Source organism: Cucurbita pepo, chromosome 13 (genome assembly GCF_057944985.1).
Source record: "Cucurbita pepo subsp. pepo isolate OVF chromosome 13, ASM5794498v1, whole genome shotgun sequence".
Lineage (NCBI taxonomy): Eukaryota > Viridiplantae > Streptophyta > Magnoliopsida > Cucurbitales > Cucurbitaceae > Cucurbita > Cucurbita pepo.
Window position 1 is genome coordinate 12,530,116 of NC_141810.1, and position 17,006 is coordinate 12,547,121.

Below are 17,006 nucleotides of genomic sequence, written 5' to 3' on the forward strand. Positions count from 1 at the left end.
TATAAAACTAAAATCATATATGATACAATACAACATAGTATTCTTATCATCATCAATATATGAACGAAAACTATCCTTAAAAGAATACCTCGAAGAACGCAAGAGAATTCCGAGATGAGAAATATGGATATCTTAGAAGGAAAAGAGGTTCCAACATAAAGAAACAGAGCAATCAAAGTCAATTTAATTCTAATACACAGCCACCATAGTTGCATGCCTAAGTCTGAGCATTCAACTGATGAGAAGTAGATTGGGAGAGAGATGATGAAAATACTATAAAATTCAAAGTGACAGATACATCATTTTTCATGTTTTCTTCCCTTTTCCAATAGAGAAAACTAAATTGTGTTTGTTTTCTAAATAAAAAGATAAAGATGGGTGAGTTGAGTATTGAATACAGTGGAGTTCTTTCTTCTATTTCCAGGAACCACCCAATCTGATCACCTCTTCACCGCTACTATCCCTTCTGTTAATTCTTTCTTTGCTTGAATCCCCTCCTCCTCCTCCTCCTTTCTTCTCGCTCACATCACCATACATATCTTTTAGTTTTGCCAGATTGCTCGATATGATCGACGTCTTCTCTGAGGTTCTGCCCCTTGCAGGACTTGGCTCTCGTTCGTGATGGCCATGGGCATGGGCATTCACTCCTGTTTGTAGACTTCGACTTCTGCTCCTGCTTCTACTTCGGCTACGACTCCTTCGGTAATGCCTTGCACCACCATCACGGCTACTTCTTTCGAAGTCCCTTCTACCATCTCTATCAGTATAATGAGTCCTTCGATCATAATCATAACTTCGTTCTCTGTCTCGCTCCCTATCCCTGGCTTTCTCTCTTTCTCTATCTCTTTCTCGGTCCCTCTCCCGATCTCTATACTTTTCTCTGTCCCGATCATGTTCTCGCTCTCGGTCTCTATCCCTTCCCCTGTCCCTGTCCCTGTCATATTCTCTGTCCCTGCTCCTTTCCCTGTCATAATCTCTATCCCTGCTTCTCTCCCTGTCATAATCTCTATCCTTGCTCCTCTCCCTAGTATCTGGATGTTCACGACTTTGGCTACGGCGACTGCTTGGAGATCTTCGTAGATCATCGCTGTTATCTCTGTCGATAGCTGATGTTGGTAGCGTACGACGAACTGGAGATGAGTCCCTAGTTGAGGCACGATGTGGGGCTCGTTGTCCAAAGGAGACTGAAAGTGAAGCTTTTACAGAAGGTGGTCGCCGTGCAGTGTCTTCAGACCCCAATCGATGGGTTTCCCCTGTCACGCCTGAATGTTTGCTTGGAAGCTTCAACTTTTCGAGATTAGCTACAACTTGTCGCAAGACAGGAACTGGAATACGAGGGAAAAGAGTATCGAAGTAGTACTGCAATTGGCAAACAAAATGTGAGCACTTTTAGCTACAAAGACGAGGGGTTTAAAAATAACAATACATCTAAATTCAAGTATTTTTAAGAAGCTACGAAAGATATGAGGTTAATATGTTCCAGTTAGAACATGTGAAAATAATATTCATTCAGCCGTGTAGGCAACACAACAGAATCACATAAACACCGCCAGATAACATAGAAACGCAATTTTTGCCACAACGAATCACAATTTCTTCCATTTAAAAGCTGTAAGACATACAAAATAAAAGCTCAAAGATCATCTACTCAATTATCCAATTTAGTGAAGTCACTAATCACACTTTTAGATAACAACAATGTGATAAAATCAACACCTTGGTTTCATATTTTATTTTATTCATCTTATACACTTCATTCATCTATTTTCATCATATACTACAAAAATAAAAAAATTGAATCCAAACAATGATTGATCTAAATATGTCAAGACCATTCCTAAAAAAATTCATTCATGATTTGAAATTCGAAATATTTCGAGGAAAATTAATAGTTAGAAACTTAAGCCAAAACTTTTCTTTCCACATCACGATTAAGAAGGTTCATGAAGGGGCAAATCTCTGAAAGGTATCGCTTTAGACATGTAAAAGCTAACACAAAGGACTTCCTCTAATCTACCTACAAGGTGCATAAGTGGGAAATAAAACTAAAAGAAAAGGTTATATAAGGAGAGTCAAGAAAATATTGGATGCATTAGAAAAGACAAAAGACAAAAAACAAAAAACAAAAAACAAAACAAAAATCTTTGAACTCTAGTATACTGTATATATAAATCTTAACAATGTCTTCCAACCATGAATCGACAATGCAGTGCTCCCATTAGTTAAACACTAGAGAAATGCCAACAGCAACTCCATATACACACAAATTTATCATGTATGTGACACAAAGAAAAAAGAAAGACATAACCAAGAATCATGATATCTAAAGGGGAAATGTTGGTATATAACCTGACCTGTCCAAGGAGCAAATCACGCACATAAACACCCATTGTAGTCATTCGTCCATGGGATCCTGGTGAAAATTCCTGTAACACATCAAGTCTGTTAGTTCCAATTCTGCTTTTTGTAGCTTTAGGTTACTATTTAAATCCATTAAAAATGAAAACATGCAAACAAAACATTATGGATTTGTAAGGAAGAAAATTGTTTTCCTGTTATTTGAGGAAGGGGAAAAGGAGAGTACAAACAGCAAATGGACCGACCAAAAACCCTCCAAAAGTATAAAAAACATGCCACAGAAAGCTGCATGTATCTGGAAAGGGGAAGTTCAAGAGCACCTCCTCAATCATAAAGTTGCGCAGTCTTTGCTACGAGCCAAAGCGATCCCAAACGACCATAAACACCAACTCCAAAGGGAATAAGCAAAATAGAAAGTTCACAAAAAATGTTGAGGATCTTCCTCTTACCACCTATGGAGAACGCACCATTGCTGGCAAAACACAAAGGAAAGATGTCTCTAAATATAGACTTAGATGTTCACTCTCCCATGCAAAATGTACCAAGAAAAGAACTTAAACCTTTATAGATATCATAACCATCCAGCCCATTCAAAACTTGCTAAGCAAAGGACTTCAGAAGGAACCAAGAAATATGGAAAAGCAATTAACAAGAGAAACTCCGATAGAAGTTAAAGACCAAAACCAGAAACTCCCTTCTCCCAGGACGGACTAGCTAATTAGGAATGAGAGAAAGAAGGGTAACCACATCCAACATCACTCAACCACTTAGGGGACGCCAAAATCCAAAGTAACAAGGTGGAAATACTAGGGGAAGGCAGTAAGGAGGCCACCAAATGCACCCTTATCTGACAGATGATGAAGCAGTGAAACCAATGTTTTAAAGGTGGCATTGGAGCTTTCCAGGCTAAAAGTTAAGCTTCCCTTAAGGCGAGCTTCAATGCAAGCTAGGTTTTCGGTCATTCCCAATTAAGAATTTTATAAACGGGGAGACCAAATGAAAACTCAAAGCATTAGCAGTTCACAAAATTTTTCGTAAACTAATTCCCACGTTCAGACCGGCTCGAAGAATACAAACTATTCTTGATCACTATAGATGTATACCATAAAAGTATATGGTTCATTAAAAACACCACAATCATTTCAAGAACAAAGCCTCATCACTAATTCTATTGCCTAAACCTCCCAGCACCACTACCTTTGAAGCTTCCTCCCACCTAACCAGGTGGGGTCCACCATCCTCATTAATTCCTTCTCATAATAAATTCCTCAATAATCTATCCATGTTTTCACACCAAAATAGAAATTCCAAACACTAGGGGGGAAAAAAAAGAAAAAATAAGTATTTGGGGAACCCATACAATACCAACTAGATAAGGGTAAGGCTTCCTCCCTGAGAAAAGAATGCCTTTTTCCAAGAAAATAGTCTTTTCTAGACTTTTTCCACCACAAGGTTCCAGAAAGACAACCTCCTTGGGTTACCACCTAAGGGAAGCCCTAGATAAGAACAGGATAATTGGCTAACATCACAACTCACTTAGGAAGCCCAAGAGGTCGACTTAGGGAAATCACAATTTTAACCAACGATGGAACTCTCTCCTATTTGCCTCTAGTCACTTAGATTGGTAAAGGAGCTTCCTTTCTTGAACAAAACAAACGAGGGTGTATCATAGGTGATGTAAAGATGCAAAAGAAGGAAACTCTTTGATGCCACCTTAAAACCCTCGACCACTTTCTTTTCCAAACAGAGACAATAACTACCTCATAATATCAACAAGAAGAATGAGCAGAGAAGGCGAGAGGGATCACTTTACTTGAGACCTCTAGAGGCAAAAATCTTACCTCTCGGTCACCCATAAATTCACCAATCCTTTGCAGTTTCAAACGCACTCTCCATTTGCAAGAAAACATTTTTATCGAAAAACTTTTTTTAAAAAAAAAAAAAAAAAAAATCCCAATCAACATGATCAAAGGCTTTCTCAAAATCAATCTTGAAAATCACACCATTCTTTCACTTCCTATAGTATTCATGGCTTCATGAACAATCAACATTGGACCTAAGATTTGCCAGCCTGCAATAAATGCTCCTTAGGCATTGGAAATAGTAATAGGAAGCACTTCCCTAAATCAATCTGCCAAAGTTTTAGCAGTGATGTTTTATAGACATGTCACAAGTAATTGCTATGAAAGCTTTAATACTAGTTTTGACTTTCATTGGATCATAACCTATAGCGCGAGTAGTCATTGGAAGTCATTTGCATATCCCTAAAAGAGGCTTTTGTGATCTCATCTACTCCAGCTTCAAGAAAAAAAAATACATTTTTCTCTTCCATGTCATAATAATCTCAAACATAATGAAAAATGAAATAAAAGGCATGTATTGGGTACCACACCTTATCTTTCTTTTTTACTTCAAAAAAGTGATCCCCTTGAATAACTAATAAGGTATAGGACTCTCGTTATCTGTTTTCACTTCCACTTGTGAAGGAACAAGAGCCGGAATTCAACTAGAGTGAGTGTTGTTTTCTATGGAAGTGAAGTGATGGCTTTGAACCGATATCAAATGGCCTTGCCCCTCTTTTTAACAAAAACAAAAAAAAAAAAAACAAAAAAAAAAAAACAAAACTTTCCATTGGATAAATGAAGGGAGATTAATGCTCAAAGGATAGAAACTCCAAAAAGGAGTGAAAGAACAAAAACAAAGTGATATGAACAACGACCAAGGAATTTCCATACCTCAAGGTCCAATTACAAGAACGAGAGCCAAGAAGCTACAACAAACCTTATACAGTTATATTCAAGCTATGGTGAGCTCATCAAAGGAAATTCTAGAAGACGTTGGTGACCTCCCTTATATGTTATACAAAGTTGAGCTTCAAGACAGAGATGAATTAAATGCACTTTAAGTTGCATTTAATGAACTCCGCTGAATATCAAATAGTCCAAGGATGACTAATAAGCACATTTTATTATTTGCATTATTTAATTATAGTTTAACTATTTGTTTTCATATTTAAGCTAGTTTTAAATATAGGAGTTAAGGTTATATTGTAACCCACATAGGTTACTATATTCCACCATTAACTAGGGTATTTCTCATTTACTAGCCCATTTAATTTTGGAGTTATGTATCACATAGGTTAAGGTTTGTAAAGGCTATATAAAGCCTTCTTTTCTTTGATTAGACATCAGATTTTGGAATTGAGAATAGAATTTCTATTTTAGCTTTGTTGAGAGCTAAACTTTCTTTGCAAATTCTTGTGTTTAGAACTTGCATGTAGAGTCATTCAAGTGGTAATGATCAAACCTCTTGTGGAGTGATTCGAATCACGAGTTCAGAAACGAGTTTTCTTTACTCTTGATCTTGATCATCAAGGTAATCCGTTCCATACTTTCCCTTGGGTTGATTTCCATATCATTTTGGTATCAGAGCTTTAGGCTCAAGATCGGATATATGTTTCATTGCGCTTATCTCTTTTAATTCTCTTATTATTTTTTTTTTCTTAGTTTGTGTAGAATGTTCATATTCTATCACAAAAATATATAAAAAAAAAAATACATTTTTTTTTTTTCTGTTCTTTAAAGTGTTAGATCTGGATCTTATCAACACTTTATTCTTCTTTAAGATCTTCTAAATCAATTTTCTGGTTGGTAAATTGATTAGATTTTGCCAATAAGGAAAAAAAAAAAAAAAAAAAACCATTGAAAGAAAGAAAGCATATTGATGTTAAATGTCTTTCTTTTTTCCTCTTGATTATTATATGTAACTCTCATATGTTTCTACGTCTCAATTAGTCCTTAATCATTTTCTTTCTTTAATTCGTTTCTTTGTCGTTATTCGGATTGCTCCTTCAATACCCTTGTTTATGTATTGAGTGTGCTGTCTATTCACATTGAATTGCACTTAGCTCTATAACATAGCTTGTCTCACATCCCAATTTGTTTTTTGGAGTGTGATTTGTGTGTGCTCAATTGTGAGGGTGAGTTTGTAAGGGAGTGACACATTAATTCGAGTGTTGAGTGCTAAACACGAGTGAACTACATTTACGAGTGAATACACGTGAGGGAGCGCTTGTGAGGTCCTTTTTTTTCTTTTACCTTTCTTTTGTAGCATGGAAAATCCAGACGACAATACTAACATTACTGATGCACGATTGAGAGAAGCACAACAACGAACCATGGAAAGACTAATTCGAGGAATAGAAGAGTTGACTGATCGAATAGGAAGATTGGAGATTCAAAATCAAGCACGACAGAGGATTCCACAACCTACGCCCTCAACCGATACATATGAGGGCGACAATTCTGATCACCACGAGGATAATCCACATGCGGTTGGTCATGGCTTGATGCGAGGGCGAGACCATGGAAGAAGGTATCATAATTTACAACAACGAGTTCCTTATGATGATAGAATTGATCGTAACGTGGGGAGCATCAAATTAAAACTTCCCAAGTTTTATGGCAAAACCGATCCAGAGGAGTACCTTCAATGGGAGAAAACGGTGGAGTCGGTGTTCAACTGTCATAATTTTAGTGATAAAAAGAAGGTACTGTTATGCATTGCTCAATTCAAACAATATGCTCAAATTTGGTGGGATAAATTGATGTCAAGTAGGAGAAGAAACCTTGAAGCACCAATTGATTCATGGTACGAGTTCAAAGAGTCCATGAGGAAGCGTTTTGTTCCACAATATTTTCAACGGGACATGGTGCAAAAGCTTCAAGCATTGAAACAAGGACGCAAGTCTGTGGAAGATTACTACAAGGAGATGGATACATTGATGGATCGACTTGATCTCGATGAGGACATGGAGGCTCTCATGGCGCGGTTTCTTAATGGGTTAAACACAGAGATTGCAGACAAGACTGATTTACAGCCTTATTCTAATATTGAGGAGTTGTTGCACATTGCAATTAAGATCGAGAGGCAAATCCAAAGAAGATCTCAACGGTATTCTTCTAAAACTTTTCCCAATTCTACTTCTACATGGAAAAAGGATAGTAAGAACATTGATTATAAGCATAGAAATCAAGAGATTAATGAGAAGTCTCAAGCTAAATTTGAGAAAGGGGAGAGTTCTAGAACAGGGAAAGAAAAAGTAGAAAAGTCTAATGTTCGAAATAGGGATTTAAAGTGTTGGAGATGTCAAGGGGTAGGACACTATAGTAGAGATTGCCCAAATGCAAGAATTATGACCATCAAGGAGGGAGAAATTGTTACGGATGACGAGGCACATGACGACATAAATGAGGAAACTGATGAGAGTGAGGAGTTTAGCGAAGAGGACCCTACACATATATCTTTGGTTACTCGACGAGCTCTAAACACCCACATTAAGGAGGACGGCCTAGACCAAAGAGAGAACTTGTTTCAAACTCGTTGTCTTGTTCAATCTGTACCTTGTAGTGTTGTCATTGATAGCGGTAGTTGCACCAATGTTGTGAGTTCCATTCTGGTCAAAAGACTTAATTTAAAGACACAACCACATCCAAGACCCTACAAGCTTCAATGGTTGAATGATTGTGGGGAAGTACGGGTAATTCAACAAACTCTTGTTTCATTTACTATTGGAAAATATGTTGATGATGTTTTATGTGATGTTGTATCCATGCATGTTGGAGATTTACTACTGGGGAGGCCATGGCAATTTGATCGTCGGGTAATGTATGATGGGTATGCAAATCGATACTCTTTTACTCACAATGGTAGAAAAACTACTCTTGTTCCATTGTCTCCAAAAGATGTATTTATTGATCATTGTAAACTTGAAAAGAAAAGGCAAGAGGCTGATGCAAAAGCAGAGATTGAAAAAGAATCAGGTGAAAAAATGAGCTTGAGTGAAAAGCAAGAGAGTAACACTCAGCCTAGAGAAAAAAAAGAGAGAAAAGCCAAATCAGTAAGCTTGTATGTTAGATCAAGTGAGGCTAGGAATGTTTTGCTCTCTAACCAGACTATTCTTGTACTTATGTGCAAGGGGTCTTGTTACTTTACTAACATGCTTAACCCTTCTTTGCCTAGTGATTTTGTTGTGCTTTTGCAAGAGTTTGAAGATTTATTTTCTGAGGAGATGCCTAGTAGTTTGCCACCACTTAGAGGGATTGAACACAAGATTGACTTCATTCCTGGCGCGCCCATTCCAAACCGACCAGCATATAGGACTAATCCAAAGGAGGCTGAAGAGATACAAAGGCAAGTAAGTGAACTCCTTGCTAAAGGGTATGTACGTGAAAGTTTGAGTCCTTGTTCTGTTCCAGTTATTCTTGTACCTAAGAAAGATGGTTCTTGGCGTATGTGTGTTGATTGTAGGGCTATAAACAAGATAACTATAAAGTATAGGCATCCAATTCCTAGATTAGATGATATGCTTGATGAATTGCATGGATGTAGTCTTTTTACTAAGATTGATTTAAAATCGGGTTATCATCAAATTCGCATGCATATTGGGGATGAGTGGAAAACAGCTTTTAAAACCAAGTATGGTCTTTATGAATGGTTGGTTATGCCTTTTGGATTAACTAATGCACCTAGTACATTCATGAGACTAATGAACCATGTCTTACGAGAATACTTAGGTAAGTTTGTGGTTGTTTATTTTGATGACATCCTTGTTTACTCTAAATCTTTAGATGATCATATTACCCATGTACGCAATGTTTTGACTACTTTAAGAAATGAATGTTTGTATGTAAATTTAAAGAAATGTAGCTTTTGCATGGAAAAAGTTAACTTTCTTGGGTTTGTAGTTTCATCTAATGGTGTTGAGGTTGATGAGGAGAAAGTGAAGGCTATAAAAGAGTGGCCTACACCTAAAAATGTAAGTGAGGTAAGAAGTTTTCATGGTCTTGCAAGTTTCTACCGTAGGTTCATTAAGAATTTTAGTACAATTGCTTCACCCTTGAATGAACTTGTTAAGAAAAATGTATCCTTTATATGGGAAAAAGATCAAGAACTTGCTTTTAATACTTTGAAAGAAAAATTGAGTTCTGCTCCTTTGCTTGCATTACCTAATTTTGAGTCTACTTTTGAAATTGAATGTGATGCTAGTGGAGTAGGGATAGGTGCTGTATTAATGCAAAATCAAAGACCTTTAATGTTCTTTAGTGAGAAGTTGACTGGTGCATCTTTGAGGTATCCAACTTATGACAAAGAGCTTTATGCTTTGGTTCGTGCATTGCAAACCTGGCAACATTATCTTTGGCCTAAGGAGTTCATTATTCATACGGATCATGAAAGTTTAAAGCATTTGAGAGTACAAAATAAACTCAACAGACGACATGCTAAGTGGTTAGAATTTATTGAAACATTCCCTTATGTCATAAGATATAAACAAGGTAAGGAGAACATTGTTGCCGATGCTTTATCACGAAGGTATGTCCTCCTCAATACTTTGAATGCTAGGTTGTTGGGTTTTGAACACATAAAGGATTTGTATCAACATGACATGTTCTTTGCTCCTTTTGTTGAATCTTGTGAAAAAGGACTCATTGTGGATAATTACTTGTTGTTAGATGGATTTTTGTTCCGAAAAGGCAAACTTTGCATCCCATCTTGTTCCATACGTGAGCTACTTGTGAGGGAAGCTCATGGAGGTGGTTTAATGGCACACCATGGAGTTTCTAAAACTTATGATATGCTGTCTGAACATTTTTTTTGGCCTAAAATGAGACATGATGTTCATAAAGTTTGTGCTCGTTGCATAGCATGTAAACAAGCTAAGTCTAGGCTTCAACCACATGGTTTATACTCCCCATTACCAGTTCCTAATGGTCCTTGGATTGATATATCAATGGATTTTGTTTTAGGTTTACCTAGGACTAGGAAAGGTTATGATAGCATCTTTGTTGTGGTTGATCGATTTAGTAAAATGGCTCATTTTATTCCTTGTCACAAAACTGATGATGCAAAACATATTGCAGACCTGTTCTTTAGGGAAGTTGTACGATTGCATGGCATTCCTAAAAGCATCGTTAGTGATCGTGATGTCAAATTTTTAAGCCACTTTTGGCGTGTTTTATGGGGTAAGTTAGGAACTAAGCTCGTATATTCAACTACTTGTCATCCTCAAACGGATGGACAAACTGAAGTTGTTAACAGAACCATGACTACTATGCTTAGGGCTATTATTGATAAGAATCTTAAGACTTGGGAGGATTGTTTGCCATTTATAGAATTTGCATATAATAGGGTTGTTCATAGCACTACTAAATGCACACCTTTTGAAATTGTTTATGGCTTTAACCCTTTAACCCCCATTGACTTGTTACCTATACCGTCAAAAGAATTTGTGAATTTTGATGCAAATGCCAAGGTTGAGTTTGTTCATAAATTGCACAAGCAAGTAAAAGAACAAATTGAGAAACAAAATTCCAAGGTTGCCACCCGAATTAATAAAGGACGTAAGATTGTCATCTTCAAGCCAGGAGATTGGGTTTGGGTGCATTTTCGAAAAGAAAGATTTCCTACTCAAAGAAAATCTAAGCTTTTACCACGAGGAGATGGACCTTTTCAAGTTCTTGAGCGCATCAATGACAATGCTTATAAAATTGATTTACCAGGTAAGTACGGTGTTAGTGCAACTTTTAATGTTGCTGATTTGAGTCCTTTTGATATAGGTGATGGCTTGGATTCGAGGACGAATCCTTCTCAAGAGGGGGAGAATGATATGAACAACGACCAAGGAATTTCCATACCTCAAGGTCCAATTACAAGAACGAGAGCCAAGAAGCTACAACAAACCTTATACAGTTATATTCAAGCTATGGTGAGCTCATCAAAGGAAATTCTAGAAGACGTTGGTGACCTCCCTTATATGTTATACAAAGTTGAGCTTCAAGACAGAGATGAATTAAATGCACTTTAAGTTGCATTTAATGAACTCCGCTGAATATCAAATAGTCCAAGGATGACTAATAAGCACATTTTATTATTTGCATTATTTAATTATAGTTTAACTATTTGTTTTCATATTTAAGCTAGTTTTAAATATAGGAGTTAAGGTTATATTGTAACCCACATAGGTTACTATATTCCACCATTAACTAGGGTATTTCTCATTTACTAGCCCATTTAATTTTGGAGTTATGTATCACATAGGTTAAGGTTTGTAAAGGCTATATAAAGCCTTCTTTTCTTTGATTAGACATCAGATTTTGGAATTGAGAATAGAATTTCTATTTTAGCTTTGTTGAGAGCTAAACTTTCTTTGCAAATTCTTGTGTTTAGAACTTGCATGTAGAGTCATTCAAGTGGTAATGATCAAACCTCTTGTGGAGTGATTCGAATCACGAGTTCAAAAACGAGTTTTCTTTACTCTTGATCTTGATCATCAAGGTAATCCGTTCCATACTTTCCCTTGGGTTGATTTCCATATCACAAAGGAAAATACATAGGAGAATACCTCAATGAGAAAGGAAGTAATAACTTAGAAATAAAGCTCAGATAGACTATAAGAGCTACAAAAACAAAACTAACTAGCCATGAAAAAAGCTGGCTTCAGAAGGCTTTTAAAAAAGATTCCACTACTCAACCCTTCCAACACCAAATGCCAGAGATAATAATCTAAGCCTTATAAACGGAGACATAAATCAAACCTAGGCATAAGCTTTCTTTATCAACAGCATAGCACCATTGAACTCTGCGGACAAAATATTATTCAAGAAGATAAACACTGACTTCATATAAAGATCTGACAGGAGAGCAATCACATAAGAACTTGCTTTCAGTTGAAGCTCAAATCCGATAAAGAACTTCAAAAAAATTGGATTCCACTTACTATTAAAGATACCCCATCTCTTTCCTCAATAAAGAGGAAAACCCTTCGAAGTCCAGACAAAATTAATCAAATTGAAGGGATCATTGAACTCTTAAGATAATTAACTATATGATAATTAAAGAGGACGGCAGTATTACTCATTAATGATCTTGACATGCAAGGTCAAAAATTACCGGCAATAATAAAGGCCACCAGTAATGAGGACTTTGGGTTTCCAAACAAAAGACCAACTGGTGGCTGATTAGGCATTATGCAACAACAAAAATGAAAACCCCATAAAAGGCTTCTCATCCACCAAGAGAAGGCAAGTATCTTCAGCGGTTGGCCATTTATTGCACTTATCAAGCAAAGCAATTCATAACCGACAAAATAAATGCCACAAATAAATTTCAGCCAAAGAAGAAACGCTGGAAATACATTCTTCATGCATGATGAACCCCAAACCACCTTTTTTAGACTTGTACTAGAAAGAAAAAAATTTCCAGATAAGAAAAGGTTAAACTTCATTCAAACAGCACTAACCCAGCCAAGACAGCCTAACAGACAAAGGAGCAAGGTGTCCCCTCTCCAAAAGGAAGGGGTCAAATAAGTGCCCTCCAAAAGGGAGGGTTGCAGTATAAAGTCAACTGAAAGAACACAGATTAATCACTAGATTAGAAAGTACAAACAGCCTCAAGTTCAAATTCATCTCCACAAGCATATATGGCATCTCAATAATATTGAAAATTGGTCAGCGCTTATTCAATTATCAACATATATTGACGGCAGAAGAAAACAACTTACAGTCGCATTGAAGGAAATTATAATCCAACCACATGCATGCTAACCGTTATACTTTAGTAACAATCCACAAAATTAAGAAATCAAGCACCTATATGTATCACATACCTCTTCATCTTTAACATACGGTTCAACCCAATTCCAGAGAGTCTTTGGATCTGCAACGTATCTCAAGTACAGAAATCCAATCTGGAAAATTAATTTAAGAAATACATCAAATGGTAACAGACCCGAGTGTAAATAATACAGCTAGAACCATAACTTCTTAAACATCAGACCAATAAGGGCATCATAATATTAAGATAAGAAAGCAAATCATGCAGAAAAAGAGGCATGCAAGAATTTAAGTAACCATATTAATTCATCTGATGTATGCAGACCTTATTAAGAGTGTAAAATAAAAAGAGGCGGCAATATCCATACAAAATACTTTGTGTACTCATCATATATCAATTTACAGTTAAATAAACTCAAAGGATTGAAATAATCTTGATATTTTTAAAAAATAAAAAAGGTCACCTCAAACCTTGGATATCTGCAAAGCAAAGCAAAGGCACTATTAATTTATAACGTGAGAAAGGACACAGCAACCAAAGTGACAATGCTCGTCGTTTGTTCATGACATCCGGTGAGCAGGCAAGAATGTTATCGAGCATATGCATGTATCAGGCAGTTTTATAAACTAAATAAACAGAATAATGCAGGAACTAGCATAAAGGCAAAAGGCAAACATCAGAGGAGATTTAAAAAAGGCTTTCTAATATCAAGTCCTAAATTTGAATCCAAATAAAAGCACAAGCTTCATCAACTCAGAATAATAAGTTTGAGAGAGATAGGGAGAAAGGAGACCTGTGATCCTAATTGAAGGCCTGTAAAATAGTGTATTTGAATGAGAAAGAGAACCTGACTTCAGCATGATTACAAGCCTAAAAGAGAAACTTTTTCTTTTCATAGAAAAATTGAAATTGTTCAAGTGGAAATTAAAAACTAATCAAACATTCTGCCTTATTGCATGCGTTTTACAGACTGAGTTACTGCTTTTGGCAGCAAATTACTCAAATTACCTACAGAAACTTTGTTGGTTGGGTGTGCACGAGTATAAATACTAGCTCTCTGTTTTCTTGATTAAAGAAGATCAAAATAATTATTTACTAAAAAATGAATAAGTAGAATGGAATCCACAAAAGGAGTACAAAAGCCCACGACATAAATGTTACCAATGTTTTACGTCTTTATTATAAATATGATAATTAAAGGTCCAAAGGATTCTACCTACCGCTCTGATGTAAGGGGAATCCTCGTGCTTTAGCAGCCCATGCATTTGCTTCACAGTAAGTTTCATGGTGAAAAACTTGTACAGCAGGCAGAATGCTGTTGAAGGACCACGGCAGTTCCCAGTCATCCATGGCTCCACGTGATCAACTTGGTTATAAATTTCATCAACCACTTCATGGTATGTCTTCAAACGATAAAGCTCCTTAAAGTAATCAGAAGACAAAATATTCATACATAGAACCTTCTCCAGCAAAGAATCAATTGGCTTCCCGCAAGTCTTTATCTCCATTTATGGGTCAATAACTAGACATCTACCTACAGGGACAAAAAGAATACAGTCACTCTCACCGATAGCATATGAGAACTATACATGATCTATGCTTACAAAAAGAATCAAAAGAAGGACCCAACAAAAAAAGACACCTAGAAAAGAGCATTTACTCATTTCCACAAGTGACATTCAACTGATATGAAAATACTTCAAGTGGTGCAGCTGGCAAAAAGGGCTAGACATCCTTCCAAAGTCAGCAGCCAACAAAGCCTTCCTTCAATCACTTTCTTGTTTAAATTATTAGGTTCCCCATACTACGAGCAGCAATGAAAATTTTAAAGCAGAAAAAGCCTTCTACTTCCTCTACAATATTCCCATGTCCAACTTCATCAACTTAAGTCGTTAAGAATTTGCCTCCACAGGTGACTCACTCCCAACTCGTATGCCTATGCCATCAAATCTTTCAACCACAAACCACCTTTTAGCCCACTATTGGCCAAATTCAAAAAGCCCCTTGGATATAGGATGCATGATGGAAGTCTAGGCCTTAATTGTTTTTTCACAAGAGAGATTCAAGAGGGAAGGATGAATGAATCATAAAACAGAAGAAAGTAATCTAAACTGGGGTAACCTTTGAGTTGAAGAAGAGGAGACAAATTTTAGATCAAATTTTCACAACTCATCCAATTAAAAAAATGCCAAGAAAACATGTATAGAGGATCAGATAGATAAAAGACTGGAAGAGTTGGATAAATTATTACATCTTGACTATTTCAAGACTTCTCCTATTAAATTTTTATCTCAATTAACTGGAAGCCAGTTTTGTATAGTCAGATCTAACTTCTCTTGTTGAGCTGTCTTTTTTTATATCCTTTTTGTTCTTTCATTTTCTCTAGATGAAAGCTCGGCTTCTCATCAATAAAAAGAAAATTTTAGCACAAGGTCAGTGTCTTACTTTAGAATTTTAAGCTTGTGTTCGTTTATTAGATGAAGGCAGCAATAGAGATCTGGGTTTTCTAATTTCATACCAAAACTTATCATAAATAGTATTATATCTAAGAACCCAAATGGTTCTACGCCTTCTCCAAACCTTTAAGCAGGAAACAAATTATTTAGTACATTATAGTTGAATCCAAAAAAAATAAAAATGATGATGGATTGCATAAATGCAGTAACCTTGGCATTACACCCAAAACGGAACAGAATAAATGGATGAAAAGAATTCACAAACCATATTTAAAGAACAGATAAACCCAACCAAACCCAATAACAAGAGGATTTAGTAAAGTAAAAACAAAAGTATCCTCAAACCACTAAATAAGAAGTAAAACAATGACGTCAAAGCACGTACAAGGCTAAAAGGTCATCTAAGATAATAACTGCAGGTTTTGACACGAGTATGAATAGAATGCATCGTCAGAGTTCATAATTTATGTTCATCTTGGGAATAAAAAGGTAGGAAGAGGCGAAAGCTTGAGAAAAAAAAACAATCCCCACAACCATCATCTGCACATTTTACAGTATTGGGAAATTCATCATCCAACAAACCGAACTAATAGAAGTCAATTGCTGAAGTTCCTTCAATCCCATCAACCCAAGCTACTTTACCCCCACATATAAACATTATTTGAAGTACCAGGATTCAAAATTTTAATTGACCGTCTCAAAAACTATAAACCCCAAAGATGCAAAAACAATCGCAACAAACACATACCGGTGGAAATCAAATTAAGTAGCGGAAGCTGTAGAGTGCAGGAAGAAAGAATCTCAAAAACTATAAACCCAAAAGATGCAAAAACAATCGCAACACACACATACCGGTGGGAATCAAATTAAGTAGCGGAAACTGTGGAGGGCGGGAAGAAAGAAGCCCTAACCCGAAGTTAAAATTATCTGAAGTCGAACGGAAAAGGGAAAGACAACAGAGAGAGGAAATCTCGCAGTTCGAGGGAAGGGATCCTGCCAACGCGCAAGTTAGGGCTTTTATAGTGCCGGTCCCAACCGGTGACGGCCAGTCAAGATTATTGGGTTTCGGTTTCCGAATATTCGGGCTTTTGGGCTTTATCCGTTCATCATGGGCCCAACATTTGTGGATTGGGCCTTGCAAATCAATAGCCCGGCCCAAGTCTTTCTTTTTCTTTTTCTTTTTCTTTTTATAATAAATACTTATTGGTTCGAATCTATTTGGAATTACTTCCCTGAGTTATTTTTTATTTATTTTTTAAACGATATTAACTTATTAATAGTAATATTATTGATTTTTTTCTAAACACCAAATCAATAAATTAACTGTCAATTAGTCATTAAATAAATTTATTTATTTATTTATTATCTTATGTGAAAGTAACAAATTAATTTATGTGCTAAATTTTATAATAAAATTTTATCCATTTGCTTACTAGGAAACAAATAGGTTTATAAATTACATATTTATCCTATAATTTAAAGAGACTAATGACATATTTTAATAGTATTTCTTACGAGCGTATATAAGTTGGGTTGAATTTTTTTTTTTTTTTTTTACCAACCCAAAATTTTTACGTTGTT

At 36.1% G+C, this 17,006-nt stretch overlaps 1 protein-coding gene across 2 annotated transcripts; it reads right to left on the reverse strand.

Annotated features, from left to right (window-relative positions):
• Window positions 1-115: 115 nt before the first annotated feature.
• Window positions 116-16,435, reverse strand: ATSRL1 (PRP38 family protein). Of its 2 annotated transcripts, XM_023694573.2 has the most exons (5): window positions 16,278-16,435; window positions 14,190-14,503; window positions 13,022-13,102; window positions 2,355-2,426; window positions 116-1,359 (listed from the first exon to the last, which is right to left on the reverse strand). In XM_023694573.2, the coding sequence occupies exons 2-5, from the start codon at window positions 14,475-14,477 to the stop codon at window positions 415-417; spliced, it is 1,386 nt and encodes a 461-aa protein (XP_023550341.2). In that variant the 5' UTR covers window positions 14,478-14,503; window positions 16,278-16,435; the 3' UTR covers window positions 116-414. The 2 variants fall into 2 exon arrangements, with proteins under 2 accessions (XP_023550341.2, XP_086972972.1); XM_087116846.1 differs by lacking the exon at window positions 16,278-16,435 and having other exon boundaries at window positions 14,186-14,206.
• Between the last annotated feature and the right edge of the window lie 571 nt (window positions 16,436-17,006).

Coding starts and splice junctions, on each gene's coding strand:
- ATSRL1 (XM_023694573.2), bottom strand. CDS start 14,477: ATGGAGATAAAGACTTGCGGGAAGCCAATTGATTCTTTGCTGGAGAAG. Junction 13,103..14,189: donor ATTCCCCTTACATCAGAGCG/GTAGGTAGAATC, acceptor TTAATTTTCCAG/ATTGGATTTCTGTACTTGAG. Junction 1,360..2,354: donor GTGATTTGCTCCTTGGACAG/GTCAGGTTATAT, acceptor TGCCAATTGCAG/TACTACTTCGATACTCTTTT.